The 22,200-nt window shown below is 38.6% G+C and overlaps 2 protein-coding genes across 2 annotated transcripts; both read right to left on the bottom strand.

The window, feature by feature from the left end:
* Positions 1-4,111: 4,111 nt before the first annotated feature.
* LOC139455632 (uncharacterized) lies at positions 4,112-6,585 on the bottom strand. Its single transcript, XM_071237187.1, has 3 exons — positions 6,567-6,585; positions 4,657-4,715; positions 4,112-4,339 (listed from the first exon to the last, which is right to left on the bottom strand). Exons 1-3 carry the CDS (start codon positions 6,583-6,585, stop codon positions 4,112-4,114), a joined length of 306 nt encoding a protein of 101 aa, XP_071093288.1.
* A 6,739-nt stretch (positions 6,586-13,324) lies between these two features.
* LOC139455631 (uncharacterized) lies at positions 13,325-15,816 on the bottom strand. The gene is made up of 3 exons (XM_071237186.1): positions 15,798-15,816; positions 13,883-13,941; positions 13,325-13,552 (listed from the first exon to the last, which is right to left on the bottom strand). Exons 1-3 carry the CDS (start codon positions 15,814-15,816, stop codon positions 13,325-13,327), a joined length of 306 nt encoding a protein of 101 aa, XP_071093287.1.
* Positions 15,817-22,200: the final 6,384 nt, after the last annotated feature.

Below are 22,200 nucleotides of genomic sequence, written 5' to 3'. Positions count from 1 at the left end.
GCTACACCTGATGAAGGAGAAAGCATATACTCCGAAACGTTGTGTTCCTCATAATGAAGTAGTTGACATCCATTTAGTCTCTTCCTCATCCAATTGTGTCAAAAACTAGATGAAACTCGAATATGTCTTCAGCAACCTATGCTTGTCATAAGATGAATATGCTTGTCGCAAGAGGTGACTAACGGATCGGGTGGTCAGGCTCGTTGACTTGGTTGATGCTCATGATATCCATCACTGGACTGTCTGGTGCAGACTCGATTATTTACAAACCGCCGTCGTATATAGTTGGAATATTGCAGAGTGTTACGTTAAACAACAAATAAACAAACAACAAATTGGTGAAGTCACTCACTCAAAGATACGGACATATTCAGTCAATGACTCTGATTTTATTAATTGTTCTGTAGACTGTATTATCATGGTTACTACATGTATTATGGTATTTCAGATTTAAGTAACAATTTTATTGTCGCGTGTCAGTTCTCTTGTTTCAAGTTCAACTTGCAGGTTGATACAATTGTATGAATGTCAGAAACTGACTGTAGGTTTACCAGTATAAGTACTAGTACTTGTTTGTGTCCATTTTAAGGATATTCAGGGGAATGTATTTGTTGTACTTTACTGATAATGCATCATATTTATCGGGTAGCAACAAAACATTAACGTCAGGTAAGCACACGTGTCACGGGTGTTGTTTTATAACGGTGGTTATTATTAAGCTTCAAAAGTGTGCAAGGTATTTATGATGAAAGTTCGTAGCATTTATTTAGAAGAAAAAACAAACAGTCTTGCATCTGTTAGTTTTCATTTCACTACATATAATGGAGCCACACTATGTATAGCCATTATGTTTTAGTGTTTTGATACGGCACCGTGGATAATACTCTAATACGGTATTAACATTTACATAATATGACCATTTTATAATCTTGCTGATTTTTGTCTCCCTGAATACTTTTTTAGTTGTTTTTATTCCCCACCACAAAGTGGAAGGGGGATATAGGAATAGGTGCTGTCCGTCCCGTTCATACAAAAATGTTGCAGAATGTGTTTTGTTCGAGTGGTTTAATTTTAAAAAGCAAAGGGTGATGTGGCGAGTAAGGGATATAAGGGAGATAATCTCGTTGACCTTTACCGAATATGATGTGCCGATGAGAGTTACTTCCCTTGGGGAGAATAAATGATCGTGTCGAACAATGTAGTTGTCTTGATTCTCCCCGTGCAATATTGGGGATAAATAGCGCCCTAATACAGGTACACGGCACAGACGCCACAGTAACTTTAACCAGTTTATTTCATCCTGACTTTCCACCGATTCAGGCAGTCACTTATATGAATGACGAGTCTGATTAACTTACTGACGAGTGTAGTCCGAAGGGACTGTTTCTATTATTTTTCTGAAATAAAAAAAATGGAAGCAAAAAATGTCCTCGTGTTTTACAATAACTCAGGACATGTTGGATGTTTTATAAAATCATCCTCAAATACAATCTTCGATTGAAGAATGCTACCCTACAACCACTACTACTGTTCCAGCATGCATAAAGCATGATGAAGGGGTAGAGGTGGATCTTGGATACCTTCTTTCCACTGGTAACCAATTACAAAACACTCACCAAGGATACAACACGTCCAGATGTTCGGCCCTTGGCAGGTTCGAATCCTGTTCACGTGGATTTCACTAAAACTATAAGCTCTCAAGAACTTCATTCCACACTTTGCAAACGGACAAACTGTAAAAAGCAGCGTTAAACCCAATTCACTCACTCACTCAAGTGATAATTACACCAAAACAATTTTAACAGAGCTACAAAGAAGCACACAACAGCTTAACATTCACAATAGGATTTTATTACAACATTCCACTGATACATGTTTATAACGGGCGCGATACACATCAGATGGAGACGAAGGCTGCTCAGTGATGCGTCACTAGCGATTGGAGGGCTTCATATCATCTACCTGTGAACAGACGGAACAAATATATGAATAACGTTAACTATGATACAATAATGAGAAGAAAGCATGTGACACAGTATTTTGTGATGAAATACTTTTGTTTTACCTATTGTATAATAACTCGAGGTCAGACATTTCCTTGCCTGTCGTGATTTGTCCTATACTTCAGTAGAAATAAACAGTCTTTGCGAAACATACTTGAAACGTGCGGATGATCTCTCTGAGCACACTGGAAATGAATCAGCGGTATTATCAATATTATCTATTCAACGCAGCGTTTGACACAGGACACATGCCTGATCCAATATTGATACACTTACTGACATGTTGTGACGTTTTACACGAATTTGCATATCGTAACGTAAAAACTGGTCTCAACTGTGGCTGCCAATTCAAATGGCGATTGAAATGGAAAAGTGTAGAAATAAAACAGGGAACCTGAGTTACTAACCCCACTTGGAGATTGCTGGGTAGAATAATCCCCCCCACTCGACCGTGCTTCGACCATGTGGGTCGTTGCTAATGCAGTCAACCACTGGTTTCCTTGTCCAGACTCGATTACTTACAGACTGCTTTGATATAGCTGAAATATTACTGAAGAACATTCACTCACTCACACACTTACGTATATTCAAAGACAGACTACAGTATAAGCTAGTGACTTGATGTCCATCGTCGTGATATGGCCGGAAGATTTCTATAAACTCGTCCCAATAGTCGATGAATGCGCCTCCTCTTTAGTACAGCTACATAGGACATCAAGGAATTCTAGGACATAGGACCAGCTACTCTAGCATTATTTCGAATATGCAAAAGGGGCAGGGTGGCCAAGGGATGTTTGGTATCTGTGCAGTTGCGTCGGTCACTGTACCAGGACCAAATGATCGTGGATTCGAATCTTGGATTCTCCTTAGTATTGACCCCTGCTCTGTCAGCACTATACCCGAGCTAGTGCTATCCGCCTGTAACCTGCGTCAAAGCCGCGTTAAACCAAACTTACTCACTACGGTCTCTAAATTATGATTGTCATTTATGTACCATTTTAATCAAATCCAGTGTTCAGCAGTAGTAGGACAGAACTAATCTGGGATCTAATTTGAGTCATGTGACTTCGTTAGCGTAGTTCAGTACAGACTCCAGGGACTGTATGCACAAATTGATCTTAGTGGTACAAGTATTGAGGGTGCAATTGCTCACCCCTGAATCCCGAATACTACTTACTGCAACACTCAAAAGCATTGAGAAAAGGGTGCAATTAAACTTCAATCACAGAAAAAAATATGATATGTAAAGGATTTTGTAACCTACACCTTTTATTTTAGAGATGTTGAATCTGCGTATCAAAAACGATTTTATTTGCGTCCCGCGTACCACACTGCTGATTACACTTTAAATAGAACCCAAATCTGCGTACCAACAGGGCACCTGGCTCTCTTAGTATTGTAAGTCTATGTTATATGCTGTAGCAAATATGTTGAGAGAGATGCAAGGAATCGAGTCAGAATCTGTCACTATCTGTTGTGATGAGTCCACACGAACAATATATGATGCTATAAACGTTATATGCAGTTTCTGCACATACCACGCGTTGCTTGATTGATTTTCAAGATCGTGTGTTATTTAACAAAAGACAAAGCAAAGGGGCTAAAAACTAAAGACAATCTTTAATAGTTGATATTGATTGGTAATCGATTTAATCAAATAAAATAGGCGTTAATACCTTGTCCGAAAGTGCCTAAATGTGTAAATCAAACTATACGTCTTTAAACGTATAATACAAATAGCGTATATTTCTGGGGAAAAAAACCACCGAAAGCGTAAAAAGTGTCCGAAAGGTCCGAAAAGTAGAAAAACTGCCAAAAGCACAAAATATCTTGTATTTATGATTGAATGTAATTAATTATTATATGACACAGCGTCCAAGAATTAGTTAGATGTCACTCCAAGCGTCCATCTTGACAGGGAACACTCAAAAGGGCCAAAATGTGTAATTGAAAAAAGCCAAAAGCACAAAATGTCCGAAAGGTACGAAAAGTAAAAAAAATGTTCCAAAGTGTCCAAAACTGCCAAACGCACAAAATATCTTGTATTTATGTTTTAATATAATTAATTATCATATGACACATCGTCCAAGAGGTAGCAAGATGTCACTCTAAGCGTCCATCTTGACACGGAACACTCTCCTCAAGAATCCAGACACACGTGACAGGATGACTCGAACTGGGGACTGGGTAGGGGTGTCGTCATCATCGAGGTTGATTTCGATGAAGTGAGAAGCATCACTGAGGACGGGGGTAGAGAGAGGGGCAGGGAGAGAGGTGGGAGGGGTGGGCAGCTCTGACAGGGGGTCAAGGATGGTCATGTATCTCCCAGGACGATGCTGACAGGGAGGGAGAGAAGGACATGTAGAGAGTGAGAGAAGATTTAAGTAGCAAGTAGAGAAAGATGAGGGTAGATGCTGGAAATTGATTGAATTTAAGGGATACTCAGGAGAACGTTATTGACAAAGATGTGTGGTTATTACTCCACATTTACATTAGTTTGCAAGTCAATATTATGTGTCTTAGTTGAAGATTATATAGATAATTGTTATATAGAGATTATATAGTCCATACACTCATGAAATAGTCAGAAATACAAGAACCAATTTCAATTTTACAACAACTCTAGCAAAGTAGATTCCTAAAGGACACCCACTTGGCGAGGAGGGGCCCAGATGTCAAAGTTCAAGGGGAACCTGATCACGAGGTCAACAGCTGTCAAGTGAAAAGGAATGAGAGTCTTAAATAGGGATAAACAAGACAGAATCAATTGAACAGTATATGAACAAATTAAAAAAAATGTTTACAGTTATTCTGTTGATCCATAGTCATTGGAGTAAATGTATTACACACTAAAATGTGAAGGTGATGATTACTTAGTATTTTTTTGCAAAACAGCTAGGATATACAGATTGTGGTAAATACAAGTTACACTGCCAATTATTAGATGCCAATAACAAAAAAATACACAAACCTTTGGTACACAATACACAATCATTGTATTATTAGGTAAACAGCTTTGGGACATTAAGAGATGTAAGAGAATATTTACGATATGTGATAACATGAACATATGAAGGAACTGCTTACTACAGGTTGGGCTAAAAGTAGAAATATATTTGTATTGGTGTAGACTGCAGAAAAGGTACGAGTTGGATGTGTTAAAAAAGCAGTGACCAGGATTTTATTTCCTTTCTTCAACTGTCAAGTGTTTTTTTAGATAATAGCACAAACGAACATAAGTATATGTCCTGTTTTTTGTACACCATTGTCAGTCAGTCACTGCAACTGCAAGACAATGTGCTTTATCCCCAATGTTACAGGATACAGACCAGTGGAAAGTCCTTGTATTTAATAGTAATTGAACATTACCGATGATGTTGTCAGTGTTGGAGTTAAAGTTTAGAAAAGTGATTTCTTATTCTTCGGAGAGTACACATTTCAGTCACAATTTTACACAGTATGTTGATATTGAGCTACTACTGAACTATATGATCATTGGTATTTGATTGTTGTGAATACCTATTGAACAATTCAATAAACAATTGTAGAGACCAACATCAAACTGGATTGGAAACAGCATTGGGAACCAAACACCAACTCACTGATTAATGGCATGTAAACTATATCTAAGGCAGGTAGAAACATTTTAGTCCACTAGTAGGGCTGGGACGGTAACTCGGGTCGGGTGGAAGCTGAGTTGGACCCGGGTACCCACAGGACTACCCAGACCCGTGGTTAGTCACGTCATATATTGTTTAATGATAAAAGTCTCAGTGGTTAGAACTCTATGGTTACACTACAAGTCACTAATGTTCGCATTTCTTTCGGACTATGCACGCATTCCTTCTGACTTTAATATGTTTGAATAAAGATAAAACGTCAGTCAACTTCGGTGTTGACCAGATCGTTTTAAATGTGTATCTAAATACATTTTGGCAGGGCAAACTATTCCCAATCGGACAATCTGTACCGACAATCGAGTAATAGGGGGATGGGTACCCGGGTAGTAAATTTGGACTCATCCCAGCCCTATTCACTAGTCCTTATAATGATAACATATAGCAAAACTTTAAAAATGGCAAATTTCTTTCTTTTATGATGCCTTAACTATTGGGCAGTTCGGAGAGGACTGAAGTTCAAGGCTACAAATAGTTTACAATACGTTTGTGTTTACGTATTGAACAGTTCTATAAACAATTGTAGAAGTCCAACATCCTATTAGCAGAAACAGCCTTGGCAACCAACACTACCTCAACTATTAATGACAGGTAACCTGTATCCATATATGGCTACTAATATTTGACCATGCCTGCTGGAAAACATTTACAGAAACCTCACTTATATACTAAAACACGAATGTGATTGTTGAAAAGGCAGAAAAATTGGCCTCAATTAACGTGGAAAAGATCTGAACACTGGACAAGTGATCATCTTTCATGTTTGTTTTGGAAGTTTCTTCTTTTCCATCGGCTAGATCTAGGCCTACTTCAGAGTCAATTAAGTAAATAAGTCATTAAAGAAAGAAAAAAAGCCAAACTTACTAATGTAGAAGTAATGACATACCTTGGGCGTAGGGGCTCATGTCGTAAGCAGACGAAGATGAGCGAAATACGAGGCAAATGGCAGCAAAATAGTAGCAAGATGATAGCAGTATGATGATCACAACAATGGCGATATCAGTAGTGCAGTGTCGTCATGGCGACGTCATAAATCTCGCGAGACGGTCATAGTATCACGTGACGTGACAGCTTGACTGGTTTTCTTTTTGCTCTACGCAAGTCAGGATCCCAGTAATGTTTTCAGTTGTTGGGTGGTTCAAAACGAGTGAGTTCACACAGAGCAGCGTTAGACATTGGCTCTAGTAGGTTAGTCCTCGCCAGACTGGGACCCAGTTGTTAAAGTATCATTATTACAAGTAGAAATTTGCACTTTTAAAGGGCTTTGCTATATGTTACCATTATAAGGACTAGTTGACTAAAACTGTTAGTATGCATATCAGACAAGACAATAGCGACGACGCAGAGCATCAAAATCCAGCAGCCAATAGGCTTCTGTATAAGATATGATGTTAAAAATCTTTGGAATACAGGAAAATAAATAATTGAAACGGTCGTTGTGGACTTGACTGGACTCACTCTTCAGAACTGTTAACTCTCGACCTTCATATATAGGCTTTGAAAGTGAAGGAGAAGTGAACTGGTTAAATAACAGCAATGGACACCTTCCTAAGTAATTGTTAGCACAACAGTAGTCAGCCCCAGCAAACAGAGCAGGAAAGTGCCATTTTCTATTTTCGTTCAAGGTAGAGTTCTTTTCCAGAACATTAATCATAAACCGTTGATATATGGTGACATTTAGATAAAACTTTGTATTCTCACCAGACAAATGCTTAACCTGTGCCTTTTGCTATTCAGTAATGTATGGGTTTTTTCAGTTTGTACTCACAGGACTACCCAGACCCGTGGTTAGTCACGTGGTATATTGTTTAATGGCAAAATTATCTAGAACACCATGGTTACACTACTAGTCACAAATGTTCACATTTCTTTCTGACTAGCCACGTATTCCTTCTGACTTTATGTGTTTGAATAAAGATAAAACTTCCGTCAACTCCAGTGTGTGCATAACAAGTTCGTTTTATACGAGAATCTAAATACGGTCAAACTATTCCCAATCATTTGGTCAAATCTCTTGAGACCTACAGCGGATACCGGGGTAGGGCAGGGTAACAGGGGGGTGGGTACCCGGGTAGTAAATTTGGACTCGCCTCAGCCCTAGTCATAATTGATGCAACTTTGTTCTGATGGTTATAGTCGTATTTCATTATTTGTGTTAGTAATAAAGGGGAGATAATCCAGTTGACCTTGATTACCGATGATATGATGGTGTACCGTAAACTGGTTCAACTGCTGCTACACCTGATGAAGGAGAAAGTATATACTCCGAAACGTTGTGTTCCTCATAATAAAGTAGTTGAAATCCATATATTCTCTTCCTCACCCAATTGTGTCAAAAACTAGTTCTTCAGGTCTTCAGCAACCTCTGCTTGACGTAAGATGAATATGCTTGTTGTAAGAGGCGACTAACGGATCGGTTGTCAGGCTCGTTGACTTGGTTGATGCTCATGATATCCATCACTGGATTGTCTGGTCCAGACTCCATTATTTACAAACCGCCGTTGTAAATAGTTGGAATATTGCCGAGTGTTGCGTTAAACAACAAATAAACAAACAACAAATGGGTGAAGATACTCACTCAAAGATATGGACATATTCAGTCAAAGACGCTGATTATATTAATTGTTCTGTAGATTGTATTATCATGGTTACTACATGTGTAACATGTGGTAAATTGCTTTATTTTAATGTTGCATTTAAAAAGGGGGGCCCACAAAATCTAATAGTTCGTCACTCAATTACTGCAGCTATGGCATTCTTTATCGTGTCAACCGTGGTCAAAGGGGAAGCAACTCTATGTAAGCACGTCCTTATATGGTATTTCAACTAAGGGGTTCTCATCTTTGCCTTCATGAGACTCGCCATTTTTGACAGTAAAGCACCGAGTGAACATCAGCTATTATCTTTGCGTTATTCTTCCCCACAGGTAATTACCACATCAATATACATACATAAACATTTATTATAAGTCCAAGGTTCTATATATGTAGGTGATAGGTTTGTACAAATTGTGAAAGCGCTAGAATTAGCTAGGCAAGTTCAGGGTCAGACTGCACCGGCCTCACGGGTAACGTGACCAGTCAAGTTGATGTAAATTGTGTATATTCTAAGCCATCAAATACTATTATTATATAGGAATGTTAGATATTTTTGATGTTTCCCAGGAGTATGATTAGTAGTTAATAAGTCAATCAATTCATCTAAGTTCCACATTCAATGGTTTATATTAGTCGGCATGTTATGCCAGGAAGAGTTATCTTCCTTCCGCTAAGGGCGCTGAGAGTTTCAAGATGGCTGCGCCCATGTGTAAACAATTGCTCCGAGTGTTTTCATCTCTTTTAACTGTTTTTGGCATGTGTAGGAAGGAAGTTGTTCTGTATTTGGAATTATATTTAATGACAGTAGTATACCAAGGAATAAGCTTAAATGTTCATGCAACTAGCGATAATTGCAGGGAATTTCTGGAAGTAGTATCTCATCGTCATGATAAACAATAACAGCCTGTGTGAAATGGGTCATCTCCTGTCAGAATCTGTTAATTGTTTTAGTTTTGAAATTTATTGTTAAGCACAAAAGTGTTGTTTAAATATTACTTTTTATATAAACAAGATAATCAATAATCAAGTTGACATTGGAATATTAAAGTAACTGCATAAGACTGAATCAGTATTGTTACCTTGTATGTAACAACAGCAGTTTAGCATTACAAAGATGCATATTCAGTGTCTTGATGATCATTAATATGCCAGGCATTTCTGGATTATCTTGTTCTGTAATACACAGTGGTTGTTCCAATTGAATTGTAGTTACTTGGTAGTTCTTTATAGTGCCATTCGGTAATTGCCATGTGCTCTTGGTGCAGAGTTGTTTGTACTTTCATTAAGTAAATATACCCCTAGACAACAAGCAATGAAAGTATATAGATTGTAGTACACACTACACGATGTTATCAACATGTAACCGATTATTTGTGTAACCGTTTGGTGATACATATGTTGAATGGGCTTTGCCTTTATGAGACTCGCCATTTTTGACAGTAAAGCACCGAGTGAACATCAGCTATTATCTTTGCGTTATTCTTCCCCACAGGTTCGTGGCTGCATCTCACCTTGCTTCCCGGCAAGTGTAACACATGTATTATGGTATTTTCAGATTTAAGTAACAATTTTGTTGTCACATGTCAGTTCTCTTGTTTCAAGTTCAACTTGCAGGTTGATACAATTGTATGTATGTCAGAAACTGACTGTAGGTTTACCAGTATAAGTGCTAGTACTTGTTTCTAAATGTAACATTTCCATTTTGTTGAGGAACTTCATCCTTGTGTGCCAATTTTAAGGATATTCAGGGGAATGTATTTGTTAAACTTTATTGAGAATGCATCATATTTCTCTGGTAGCAACAAAACATTAACGTCAGGTAAGCACATGTGCCACGGGTGTTGTTTTATTACGGTGGTTATTATTAAGCATCAAATGTGTGCAAGGTATTTATGATGAATGTTCGTAGCATTTATTTTGAAGAAAACAGTCTTGCATCTGTTAGTTTACATTTCACTACATATTCTGGAGCCACACAATGCATTGCCATAATGTTTTAGTGTTTTGTGACGGCGCCGTGGACAATACTATAACACGGTACACCGTTCATACAAAAATGTTTCAAAGTGCGTTTTGTTCACTTTAAAAAGATAAGGTTGATGTGGCGAGTAGTTTGGTTACAATTGCTGTAACTTTGATCCGTATCTGACGGTTATAGTTGTATTTTTTAAGGGAGATAATCCCGTTGGCCTTTACCGGAGATGGTGTACCGATGAGAGTTACTTCCCTTGGGGAGAATAAACGATGGTGTCGAACAGGGTAGTTCTTCTTGATTCTCCCCGTGCAATATTGATGATAAATAGCGCCCTTATACGGGTACATGGCACAGACGCCACAGTAACTTTAACCAGTTTGTTTCACCGTGACTTTCCACCGATTTAAGTGGTCTCTTATATGAATGACGAGTCTGATTAACTTACCGAAGAGTGTAGTCCAAAATGAAAGGACTGTTTTTATTATTTTTCTGACATTCTGTGTCCTGAAAACAAATAATGTCCTCGGGTTTTACTTTTAGAACACTTGCTGTGCTGGATGGTCTGACAAAATAATCCTATATAATCACTGGTTATAGAATGTTAGGTACCTTCTTTCCACTGGTATTTAGTTACATTCACCAAGGATACAACACGTCCAAATGTTGGTCGCCTTTGGCGTGTAAGAATCCTATGACCATGGGTTCGAATCCCGTGGGTTTCACTTAAACTGTATGCGCTTAAGACCTGCATTCCACACTTTGCAAACGCAGCTTTAGACCCAATTCACTCACTCACTCAAGTGATAATAACACCATAAGAATTTGAACAGAGCTACAAAGAAGCACACAACAGATTAACATTCACAGCAGAATTTTATTAAATGTTTCACTGATACGTGTTTATAACAGGCGCGATACACATCAGATGGGGATGAAGGCTTCTCAGTGATACACCACTAGCGAGTGGAGGGGTTGGCTTCGGATCTTCCTGTGAACAGACGGCAAAAATATATGAACAAAGTTAACTGTGATACAATAATGAGCCAACAACATTTGACACAGTATTTTTTGACGAAATTCTTTATCTGTAATCGGTGTTTCGCCTGTTGTATATCAACTCGAGGTCATCCGATCTCTCTGAGCACACTGGAAATGAATCAGTGACATTATCAATATTATCTATTTAACGCAGCGTTTGACACAGGACACATATCTGATCCAATATTGATACACTAACTGACATGTTGTGACGTTTTACACGAATTTGCATATCGTAACGTAAAAACTGGTCTCAACTTTGGCTGCCAATTCAGTGGCGATTCAAATGGAATCGTGTAGAAATAAAACGGGGACCCTGAGTTACTAACCCCACTTGGAGATTGCTGGGTAGAATAATCCCCCCCCACTCGACCGTGCTTCGACCGTGTGGGTCGTTGCTAATGCTGTCAACCACTGGTTTCCCTGGTCCAGACTCGATTACTTTACAGACTTCTTTGATATAGCTGAAATATTACTGAAGAACATTCACTCACTCACACACTTTCGTATATTCAAAGACAGACTACATTTGAAGCTAGTGACTTGATGTCCATCGTCGTGATATGGCCGGAAGATTTCTATAAACTTGTACCAATAGTCGATGAATGCGCCTCCTCTTTAGTACAGCTACATAGGAAATCAAGGAACTCTAGGACATAGGACCAGCTACTCTAGCATTATTTCGAATATGCAAAGGGGCAGGGTGGCCAAGGGATGTTTTGTATCTGTGCAGTTGCGTCGGTCACTGTACCAGGACCAAATGATCGTGGGTTCGAATCTTGGATTCTCCTTGGTATTGACCCCTGCTCTGTCAGCACTATACCCGTGCTAGTGCTATCCGCCTGTAACCTGCGTCAAAGCCGCGTTAAACCAAACTTACTCACTACGGTCTCTAAATTATGATTGTCATTTATGTACCATTTTAATCAAATCCAGTGTTCAGCAGTAGTAGGGCAGAACTAATCTGGGATCTAATTTGAGTCATGTGACTTCGTTACCGGAGTTCAGTACAGACTCCAGGGACTGTATGCACAAATTGATCTTAGTGGTACAAGTATTGAGGGTGCAATTGCTCACCCCCGAATCTCGAATACTACTTACCGCAACAGTCAAAAGCATTGAGAAAAGGGTGCAATTAAAGAACTAATCACAGAAAAAAATATGATATGTAAAGGATTTTGTAACCTACACCTTTTATTTTAGAGATGTTGAATCTGCGTATCAAATACGATTTTATTTGCGTCCCGCGTACCACACTGCTGAATACCCTTTAAATAGACCCCGAATCCCGCGTACCAACAGGGCACCTGGCACTCTTAGTATTGTAAGTCTATGTTATATGCTGTAGCAAATATGTTGAGAGAGATGCAAAGAATCGAGTCAGAATCTGTCACTATCTGTTGTGATGAGTCCACACGAACAATATATGATGCTATAAACGTTATATGCAGTGTCTGCACATACCACGCGTTGCTTGATTGATTTTCAAGATCGTGTGTTATTTAACAAAAGACAAAGCAAAGGGGCTAAAAACTAAAGACAATCTTTAATAGTTAATATTGATTGGTAATCGATTTAATCAAATAAAATAGACGTTAATACCTTGTCCAAAAGTGCCTAAATGTGTAAATCAAACTATACGTCTTTAAACGTATAATACAAATAGCGTATATTTCTGGGGAAAAAAACAACCAAAAGCATAAAAAGTGTCCGAAGGGTCCGAAAAGTAGAAAAACTGCCAAAAGCACAAAATATCTTGTATTTATGATTGAATGTAATTAATTATTATATGACACAGCGTCCAAGAATTAGTAAGATGTCACTCCAAGCGTCCATCTTGACACGGAACACTCGAAAGGGCCAAAATGTGTAATTGAAAAAAGCCAAAAGCACAAAATGTCCGAAAGGTACAAAAAGTTAAAAAAAAGTTCCAAAGTGTCCAAAACTGCCAAAAGCACAAAATATCTTGTATTTATGTTTTAATATAATTAATTATTATATGACACATCGTCCAAGAGGTAGCAAGATGTCACTCTAAGCGTCCAACTTGACACGGAACACTCTCCTCAAGAATCCGGACACACGTGACAGGATGACTCGAACTGGGGACTGGGTAGGGGTGTCGTCATCATCGAGGTTGATATCGACGAAGTGAGGGGCATCACGGAGGACGGGGGTAGAGAGAGGGGCAGGGAAAGAGGTGAGAGGGGTGGGCAGCTCTGACAGGGGGTCAAGGATGGTCATGTATCTCCCAGGACGATGCTGACAGGGAGGGAGAGAAGGACATGTAGAGAGTGAGAGAAGATTTAAGTAGCAAGTAGAGAAAGATGAGGGTAGATGCTGGAAATTGATTGAATTTAAGGGCTGCTCATGCATAATGTCAGGAGAACGTTAGTGACAAAGATGTGTGGTTATTACTCCACATTTACATTAGTTTGCAAGTCAATATTATGTGTCTTAGTTGAAGATTATATAGATAATTGTTATATAGAGATTATATAGTCCATACACTCATGAAATAGTCAGAAATACAAGAACCAATTTCAAATTTTACAACAACTCTAGCAAAGTACTGATTCCTAAGACACCCACTTGGCGAGGAGGGGCCCAGATGTCAAAGTTCAAGGGGAACCTGATCACGAGGTCAACAGCTGTCAAGTAAGAAGGTATGAGAGTCTTAAATAGGGATAAACAAGACAGAATCAATTGAACAGTATATGAACAAATTTAAAAAAATGTTAACAGTTATTCTGTTGATCCAAAGTCATTGGGGTAAATGTATTACACACTAAAATGTGAAGGTGATGATTACTTAGTAGTTTTTTGGCAAAACAGCTAGGATATACAGATTGTGGTAAATACAAGTTACACTGCCAATTATTAGATGCCAATAACAAAAAAATACACAAACCTTTGGTACACAATACACAATCATTGTATTATTAGGTAAACAGCTTTGGGACATTAAGAGATGTAAGAGAATATTTACGATATGTGATAACATGAACATATGAAGGAACTGCTTACTACAGGTTGGGCTAAAAGTAGAAATATATTTGTATTGGTGTAGACTGCAGAAAAGGTACGAGTTGGATGTGTTAAAAAAGCAGTGACCAGGATTTTATTTCCTTTCTTCAACTGTCAAGTGTTTTTTTAGATAATAGCACAAACGAACATAAGTATATGTCCTGTTTTTTGTACACCATTGTCAGTCAGTCACTGCAACTGCAAGACAATGTGCTTTATCCCCAATGTTACAGGATACAGACCAGTGGAAAGTCCTTGTATTTAATAGTAATTGAACATTACCGATGATGTTGTCAGTGTTGGAGTTAAAGTTTAGAAAAGTGATTTCTTATTCTTCGGAGAGTACACATTTCAGTCACAATTTTACACAGTATGTTGATATTGAGCTACTACTGAAATGTATGATCATTGGTATTTGATTGTTGTGGATACCTGTTGAACAATTCAATAAACCATTGTAGAGACCGACAATAAACTGGATTGGAAACATCATTGGAAACCAAACACCAACTCACTAATTAATGGCATGTAAACTATATCTAAGGCAGGTAGAAACATTGTAGTCCACTAGTAGGGCTGGGACGGTAACTCGGGTCGGGTGGGTGCTGAGTTGGACCCGGGTACCCACAGGACTACCCAGACCCGTGGTTAGTCACGTCATATATTGTTTAATGATAAAAAACTCAGTGGTTAGAACTCTATGGTTACACTACAAGTCACTAATGTTCGCATTTCTTTCGGACTATGCACACATTCCTTCTGACTTTCATATGTTTGAATAAAGATAAAACGTCAGTCAACTTTGGTGTTGACCAGATCGTTTTAAATGTGTATCTAAATACATTTTGGCAGGGCAAACTATTCCCAATCGGACAATCTGTACCGACAATCGAGTAATAGGGGGATGGGTACCCGGGTAGTAAATTTGGACTCGTCCCAGCCCTATTCACTAGTCCTTATAATGATAACATATAGCAAAACTTTAAAAATGGCAAATTTCCTTCTTTTATGATGCCTTAACTATTGGGCAGTTTGGAGAGGACTGAAGTTCAAGGCTACAAATAGTTTACAATACGTTTGTGTTTACGTATTGAACAGTTCTATAAACAATTGTAGAAGTCCAACATCCTATTAGCAGAAACAGCCTGGCAACCAACACTACCTCAACTATTAATGACAGGTAACCTATATCCATACATGACTACTAATATTTGACCATGCCTGCTGGAAAACATTTACAGAAACCTCACTTATATACTAAAACACGAATGTGTTTGTGGAAAAGGCAGAAAAATTGGCCTCAATTAACGTGGAAAAGATCTGAACACTGGACAAGTGATCATCTTTCATGGCAGTTTGTTCTGGAAGTTTCTTCTTTTCCATCGGCTAGATCTAGGCCTACTTCAGAGTCAAGTAAGTAAATAAGTCATTAAAGAAAGAAAAAAAAGCCAAACTTACTAATGTAGAAGTAATGACATACCTTGGGCGTAGGAGCTCATGTCGTAAGCAGACGAAGATGAGCGAAATACGAGGCAAATGGCAGCAAAATAGTAGCAAGATGATAGCAGTATGATGATCACAGCAATGGCGATATCAGTAGTGAAGTGTCGTCATGGCGACGTCATCAATCTCGCGAGACGGTCATAGTATCACGTGACAGCTTGACTGGTTTTCTTTATGCTCTACGCAAGTCAGGATCCCAGTAATGTTTTCAGTTGTTGGGTGGTTAAAAACGAGTGAGTCCACACTGAGCAGCGTTAGACATTGGCTCTAGTAGGTTAGTCCTCGCCAGACTGGGACCCAGTTGTTAAAGTATCATTATTACAAGTAGAAATTTGCACTTTTAAAGGGCTTTGCTATATGTTACCATTATAAGGACTAGTTGACTAAAACTGTTAGTTTCTCTCGCTGCTGAGTTGTATAGATTGTATGCATATCAGACAAGACAATAGCGACGACGCAGAGCATCAAAATCCAGCAGTTAATAGGCTCCTGTATAAGATATGATGTTAAAAATCTTTGGAATACAGGAAAATAAATAATTGAAACGGTCGTTGTGGACTTGACTGGACACACTCTTCAGAACTGATAACTCTCGACCTTCATGTATAGGTTTTGAAAGTGAAGGAGAAGTGAACTGGTTAAATAACAGCAATGGACACCTTCCCAAGTAATTGTTAGCACAACAGTAGTCAGCCCCGGCAAACAGAGCAGGAAAGTGCCATTTTCTATTCATGACTTTGTTCATGGTAGAGTTCTTTTCCAGAACATTAATCATAAACCATTGATAAATGGTGACATTAAGATAAAACTTTGTATACTCACCAGACAAATACTGAACCTGTGCCTTTTGCTATTCAGTAATGTATGGTTTTTTTCAGTTTTACTACTTTGGCGGCACAAATTGCAAGACTATTCAACTTTCTGGACATTAATTATGCACACGAAGAAGGTATAGTGCATTTTGTGTCTACACCAAAGAAGTAAGGAGCCTGTTACTGTTTGGGTAACGGGGCGAGGAGAAGTTAAGTCATAGTTAGGGCTGGGACGGGTAACTCGGGTACTCGGGTCGGGTGGGTACTGTGTAGGAACCGGGTACTCACAGGACTACCCGGACCCTTGGTTAGTCACGTGATATATTGTTTAATGGCAAAATTATCTAGAACACCATGGTAACACTACTAGTCACAAATGTTCACATTTCTTTCTGACTAGCCACGCATTCCTTCTGACTTTATGTGTTTGAATAAAGATAAAACTTCCGTCAACTTCAGTGTGTGCATGACAAGTTCCTTTTATACGGGTATCTAAATACGGTCAAACTATTCCCAATCGGACATTTGGTCAAATCTCTTGAGACCTACAGCAGATACCGGGGTAGGGCCGGGTAACAGGGGGGTGGGTACCCGGGTAGTAAATTTGATCTCGCCCCAGCCGTAGTCATAATTGATGCAACTTTGTTCTGATGGTTATAGTCGTATTTCATTATTTATGTTAATAATTAAGGGGAGATAATCCAGTTGACCTTGATTACCGATGATATGATGGTGTACCGTAAACTGGTTCAACTGCTGCTACACCTGATGAAGGAGAAAGTATATACTCCGAAACGTTGTGATCCTCATAATAAAGCAGTTGAAATCCATATATTCTCTTCCTCACCCAATTGTGTCAAACACTAGTTGAAACTCGTAAATATCCCGGTGAGAATAGGTCTTCAGCAACCTATGCTTGACGTAAGATGAATATGCTTGTTGTCGGTTGTCAGGCTCGTTGACTTGGTTGATGCTCATGATATCCATCACTGGATTGTCTGGTCCAGACTCGATTATTTACAAACCGCCGTCGTATATAGTTGGAATATTGCCGAGTGTTGCGTTAAACAACAAATAAACAAACAACAAATGGGTGAAGACACTCACTCAAAGATATGGACATATTCAATCCAAGACTCTGATTTTATTAATTGTTCTGTAGATTGTATTATCATGGTTACTACTTGTATTTTGATATTTTCAGATTTAAGTAACAATTTTGTTGTCGCGTGTCAGTTCTCTTGTTTCAAGTTCAACTTGCAGGTTGATACAATTGTATGAATGTCAGAAACTGACTGTAGGTTTACCAGTATAAGTACTAGTACTTGTTTCTAAATGTAACAGTTCCATTTTGTTGAGGAACTTCATCCTTGTGTGTCCATTTTAAGGATATTCACGGGAATGTATCTGTTGTAGCCTGTAACCTCGGGGTATCGCGGTACTTGTCATGTACGCTAAACAGAACAAAATGCTCTCTCTAACCTTTATGATTATTCGTGTTCTCTGTATCAGATATCATTCATTTTATCAAACAATGCATATTTTACTGATAAAAGTTCATTATTCACATTAGTAGCTCCGAGTAAAAGCCGGGCCTCGCGCTCTGTTTGACAAGGGTGAGAACTCCATCGTATCGCGGTACAGAGAAAAGTTGTGTATGGAGGTCCGAATTGGACAAAAAGAGGACATAATTCTACCAACCACTTGGTATGATCATGCATGACATCAGTGATTTGTCCAGACAAGTGCAAAGACAGCACAAGTAAAATTCTAAATGTGTTATCAGCAATAGGTATTCAATGCATTTTTACCGAAAAGTAAGAGAAAAATATTTTTGTAAGTCAACAACAAAATATCAGAAATGATATTTTAAGATTGTTTAAAAAAAATTGGATGACAATAATTTGTCACAAAATGGAAAAATGTTAAAAGTCAACAATAAATATATAAAAAGCACTCCTAGTATGCCCAAAGTATGTATTTATCTTTTGACTTCTAGTGAAGAACGTATTTCTATGTTTGGCATTATGGCCCTTATGATCTCCCAATAGATTCTGGGCACAGAGCGGGAAAAAATGTGCGGACTACGTAATTTCGGTTACCTCATTAGTCGCCATGAATATGCAGATGATCAAGTTCAGGTCGATCGAGAAAGTTTACTTGGGGAACTGCGGGTTATATCGTTGGCCATTGATAGATGGGGGTAAGGCAATATTACAACAGATGCCAGAAATATATATTGACGGATTAATAACTCCTTACTTATAGCAGACGGAACATTCCGAGGAAATTGAAATTGTTTACGAAGTGAGCACTTCCTGGTTACCGATTTGCATTAATGGACAGCCGCTAAGAGGCGTGTCCCGCGTGAACTATCAGAAATCACAAATGCCTCGATACGATGAATGCCGCGGTACCATGGGGTCCGAGTATACTTTAAAGATAATGCATCATATTTCTCTGGTAGCAACAAAACATTAACGTCAGGTCAGCACATGTGTCACGGGTGTTGTTTTATTACGGTGGTTTTTATTTAGCTTCAAATGTGTGCAAGGTATTTATGATGAATGTTCGTAGCATTTATTTTGAAGAAAACAGTCTTGCATCTGTTAGTTTTCATTTCACTACATATTCTGGAGCCACACAATGTATTGCCATAATGTTTTAGTGTTTTGTGTTTATAAAACGGTATTATTCCAGCGTAAGATTTAAATAATATGACCATTGGTTTCGTTGTTTTTATTCCCCGCCACGAATAGGAATAGGTGCTGTCCGCCCCGTTCATATAAAAATGTTTCAAAATGTGTTTTGTTCGAGTGGTCTCACTTTGAAAAGATAAGGTTGATGTGACGAGTAGTTTGGTTACAATTGCTGTAACTTTGTTCCGTATCTGACGGTTATAGTTGTATTTTTAAGGGAGATAATCCCGTTGGCCTTTACCGAAGATGGTGTACCGATGAGAGTTGCTTCCCTTGGGGAGAATAAACGATGGTGTCGAACAATGTAGTTGTCTTGATTCTCCCCGTGCAATATTAGAGATAAATAGTGCCCTAATACGGGTACATGACACAGACGCCACAGCAACTTTAACCAGTTTGTTTCATCGTGACTTTCCACTGATTTAAGTGGTCTCTTATATGAATGACGAGTCTGATTAACTTATCGAAGAGTGTATTCCAATATGAAAGGACTGTTTTTATTTATTTATTATTTATGTCCTGAAAACAAATAATGTCCTCGGGTTTTAGAACACTTGCTGTGCTGGATGGTCTGACAAAATAATCCTATATTATCACTAGTTATAGAATGTTAGGTACCTTCTTTCCACTGGTATTTAGTTACATTCACCAAGGATACAACACGTCCAAATGTTGGTCGCCTTTGGCGTGTAAGAATCCTATGACCATGGGTTCGAATCCCGTGGGTTTCACTTAAACTGTTAGCGCACAAGACCTGCATTCCACACTTTGCAAACGCAGCTTTAGACCCAATTCACCCACTCACTCAAGTGAAAATAACACCATAAGAATTTGAACAGAGCTACAAAGAAGTACACAACAGATTAACATTCACAGCAGAATTTTATTAAACGTTTCACTGATACGTGTTTATAACAGGCGCGATACACATCAGATGGGGACGAAGGCTTCTCAGTGATACACCACTAGCGAGTGGAGGGGTTGGCTTCGGATCTTCCTGTGAACAGACGGCAAAAATATATGAACAAAGTTAACTGTGATACAATAATGAGCCAACAACATTTGACACAGTATTTTTTGACGAAATTCTTTATCTGTAATCGGTGTTTCACCTGTTGTATATCAACTCGAGGTCATCCGATCTCTCTGAGCACACTGGAAATGAATCAGCGACATTATCAATATTATCTATTTAACGCAGCGTTTGACACAGGGCACGTGTCTGATCCAATATTGATACACCTAACATGTTATGACGTTTTACACGAATTTGCATATCGTAACGTAGCAACTGGTCTCAACTTTGGCTGCCAATTCAGTGGCGATTGAAATGGAATCGTGTAGAAATAAAACTGGGAACCTGAGTTACTAACCCCACTTGGAGATTGCTGGGTAGAATAATCCCCCCCACTCGACCGTGCTTCGACCGTGTGGGTCGTTGCTAATGCAGTCAACCACTGGTTTCCCTGGTCCAGACTCGATTACTTTACAGACTTCTTTGTTATAGCTGAAATATTACTGAAGAACATTCACTCACTCACACACTTACGTATATTCAAAGACAGACTACAGTATAAGCTAGTGACTTGATGTCCATCGTCGTTATATGGCCGGAATATTTCTATAAACTCATCCCAATAGTCGATGAATGCGCCTCCTCTTTAGTACAGCTACATAAGAAATCAAGGAACTCTAAGACATAGAAACAGCTACTCTAGCATTATTTCGAATATGCAAAGGGGCAGGGTGGCCAAGGGATGTTTGGTATCTGTGCAGTTGCGTCGGTCACTGTACCAGGACCAAATGATCGTGGTTTCGAATCTTGGATTCTCCTTAGTATTGACCCCTGCTCTGTCAGCACTATACCCGTGCTAGTGGTATCCGCCTGTAACCTGCGTCAAAGCCGCGTTAAACCAAACGTACTCACTACGGTCTCTAAAGTATGATTGTCATTTATGTACCATTTTAATCAAATCCAGTGTTCAGCAGTAGTAGGACAGAACTAATCTGGGATCTAATTTGAGTCATGTGACTTCGATAGCGGAGTTCAGTACAGACTCCAAGGACTGTATGCACAAATTGATCTTAGTGGTACAAGTATTGAGGGTGCAATTGCTCACCCCTGAATCTCGAATACTACTTACCGCAACAGTCAAAAGCATTGAGAAAAGGGTGCAATTAAAGAACTTATCACAGAAAAAAATATGATATGTAAAGGATTTTGTAACCTACACCTTTTATTTTAGAGATGTTGAATCTGCGTATCAAATACGATTTTATTTGCGTCCCGCGTACCACACTGCTGAATACCCTCTAAATAGAACCCGAATCCCGCGTACCAACAGGGCACCTGGCACTCTTAGTATTGTAAGTCTATGTTATATGCTGTAGCAAATATGTTGAGAGAGATGCAAAGAATCGAGTCAGAATCTGTCACTATCTGTTGTGATGAGTCCACACGAACAATATATGATGCTATAAACGTTATATGCAGTGTCTGCACATACCACGCGTTGCTTGATTGATTTTCAAGATCGTGTGTTATTTAACAAAAGACAAAGCAAAGGGGCTAAAAACTAAAGACAATCTTTAATAGTTAATATTGATTGGTAATCGATTTAATCAAATAAAATAGACGTTAATACCTTGTCCAAAAGTGCCTAAATGTTTAAATCAAACTATACGTCTTTCAACGTATAATACAAATAGCGTATATTTCTGGGGGAAAAAACAACCAAAAGCATAAAAAGTGTCCGAAGGGTCCGAAAAGTAGAAAAACTGCCAAAAGCACAAAATATCTTGTATTTATGATTGAATGTAATTAATTATTATATGACACAGCGTCCAAGAATTAGTAAGATGTCACTCC

The sequence above is a fragment of the Haliotis cracherodii genome, unplaced genomic scaffold, assembly GCF_022045235.1.
Source record: "Haliotis cracherodii isolate W230 unplaced genomic scaffold, xgHalCrac1.p SCAF_11, whole genome shotgun sequence".
NCBI classification, from domain to species: domain Eukaryota; kingdom Metazoa; phylum Mollusca; class Gastropoda; order Lepetellida; family Haliotidae; genus Haliotis; species Haliotis cracherodii.
This window is presented reverse-complemented; position numbering and strand designations above follow the sequence as displayed.

Excerpts from the sequence above, each read along its gene's own strand:
- LOC139455631 (XM_071237186.1), bottom strand. Across the intron at positions 13,553-13,882 it reads TCTGGGCCCCTCCTCGCCAA|CATCGTCCTGGGAGATACAT; the intron begins GTGGGTGTCTTA and ends CCTCCCTGTCAG.
- LOC139455632 (XM_071237187.1), bottom strand. Across the intron at positions 4,340-4,656 it reads TCTGGGCCCCTCCTCGCCAA|CATCGTCCTGGGAGATACAT; the intron begins GTGGGTGTCCTT and ends CCTCCCTGTCAG.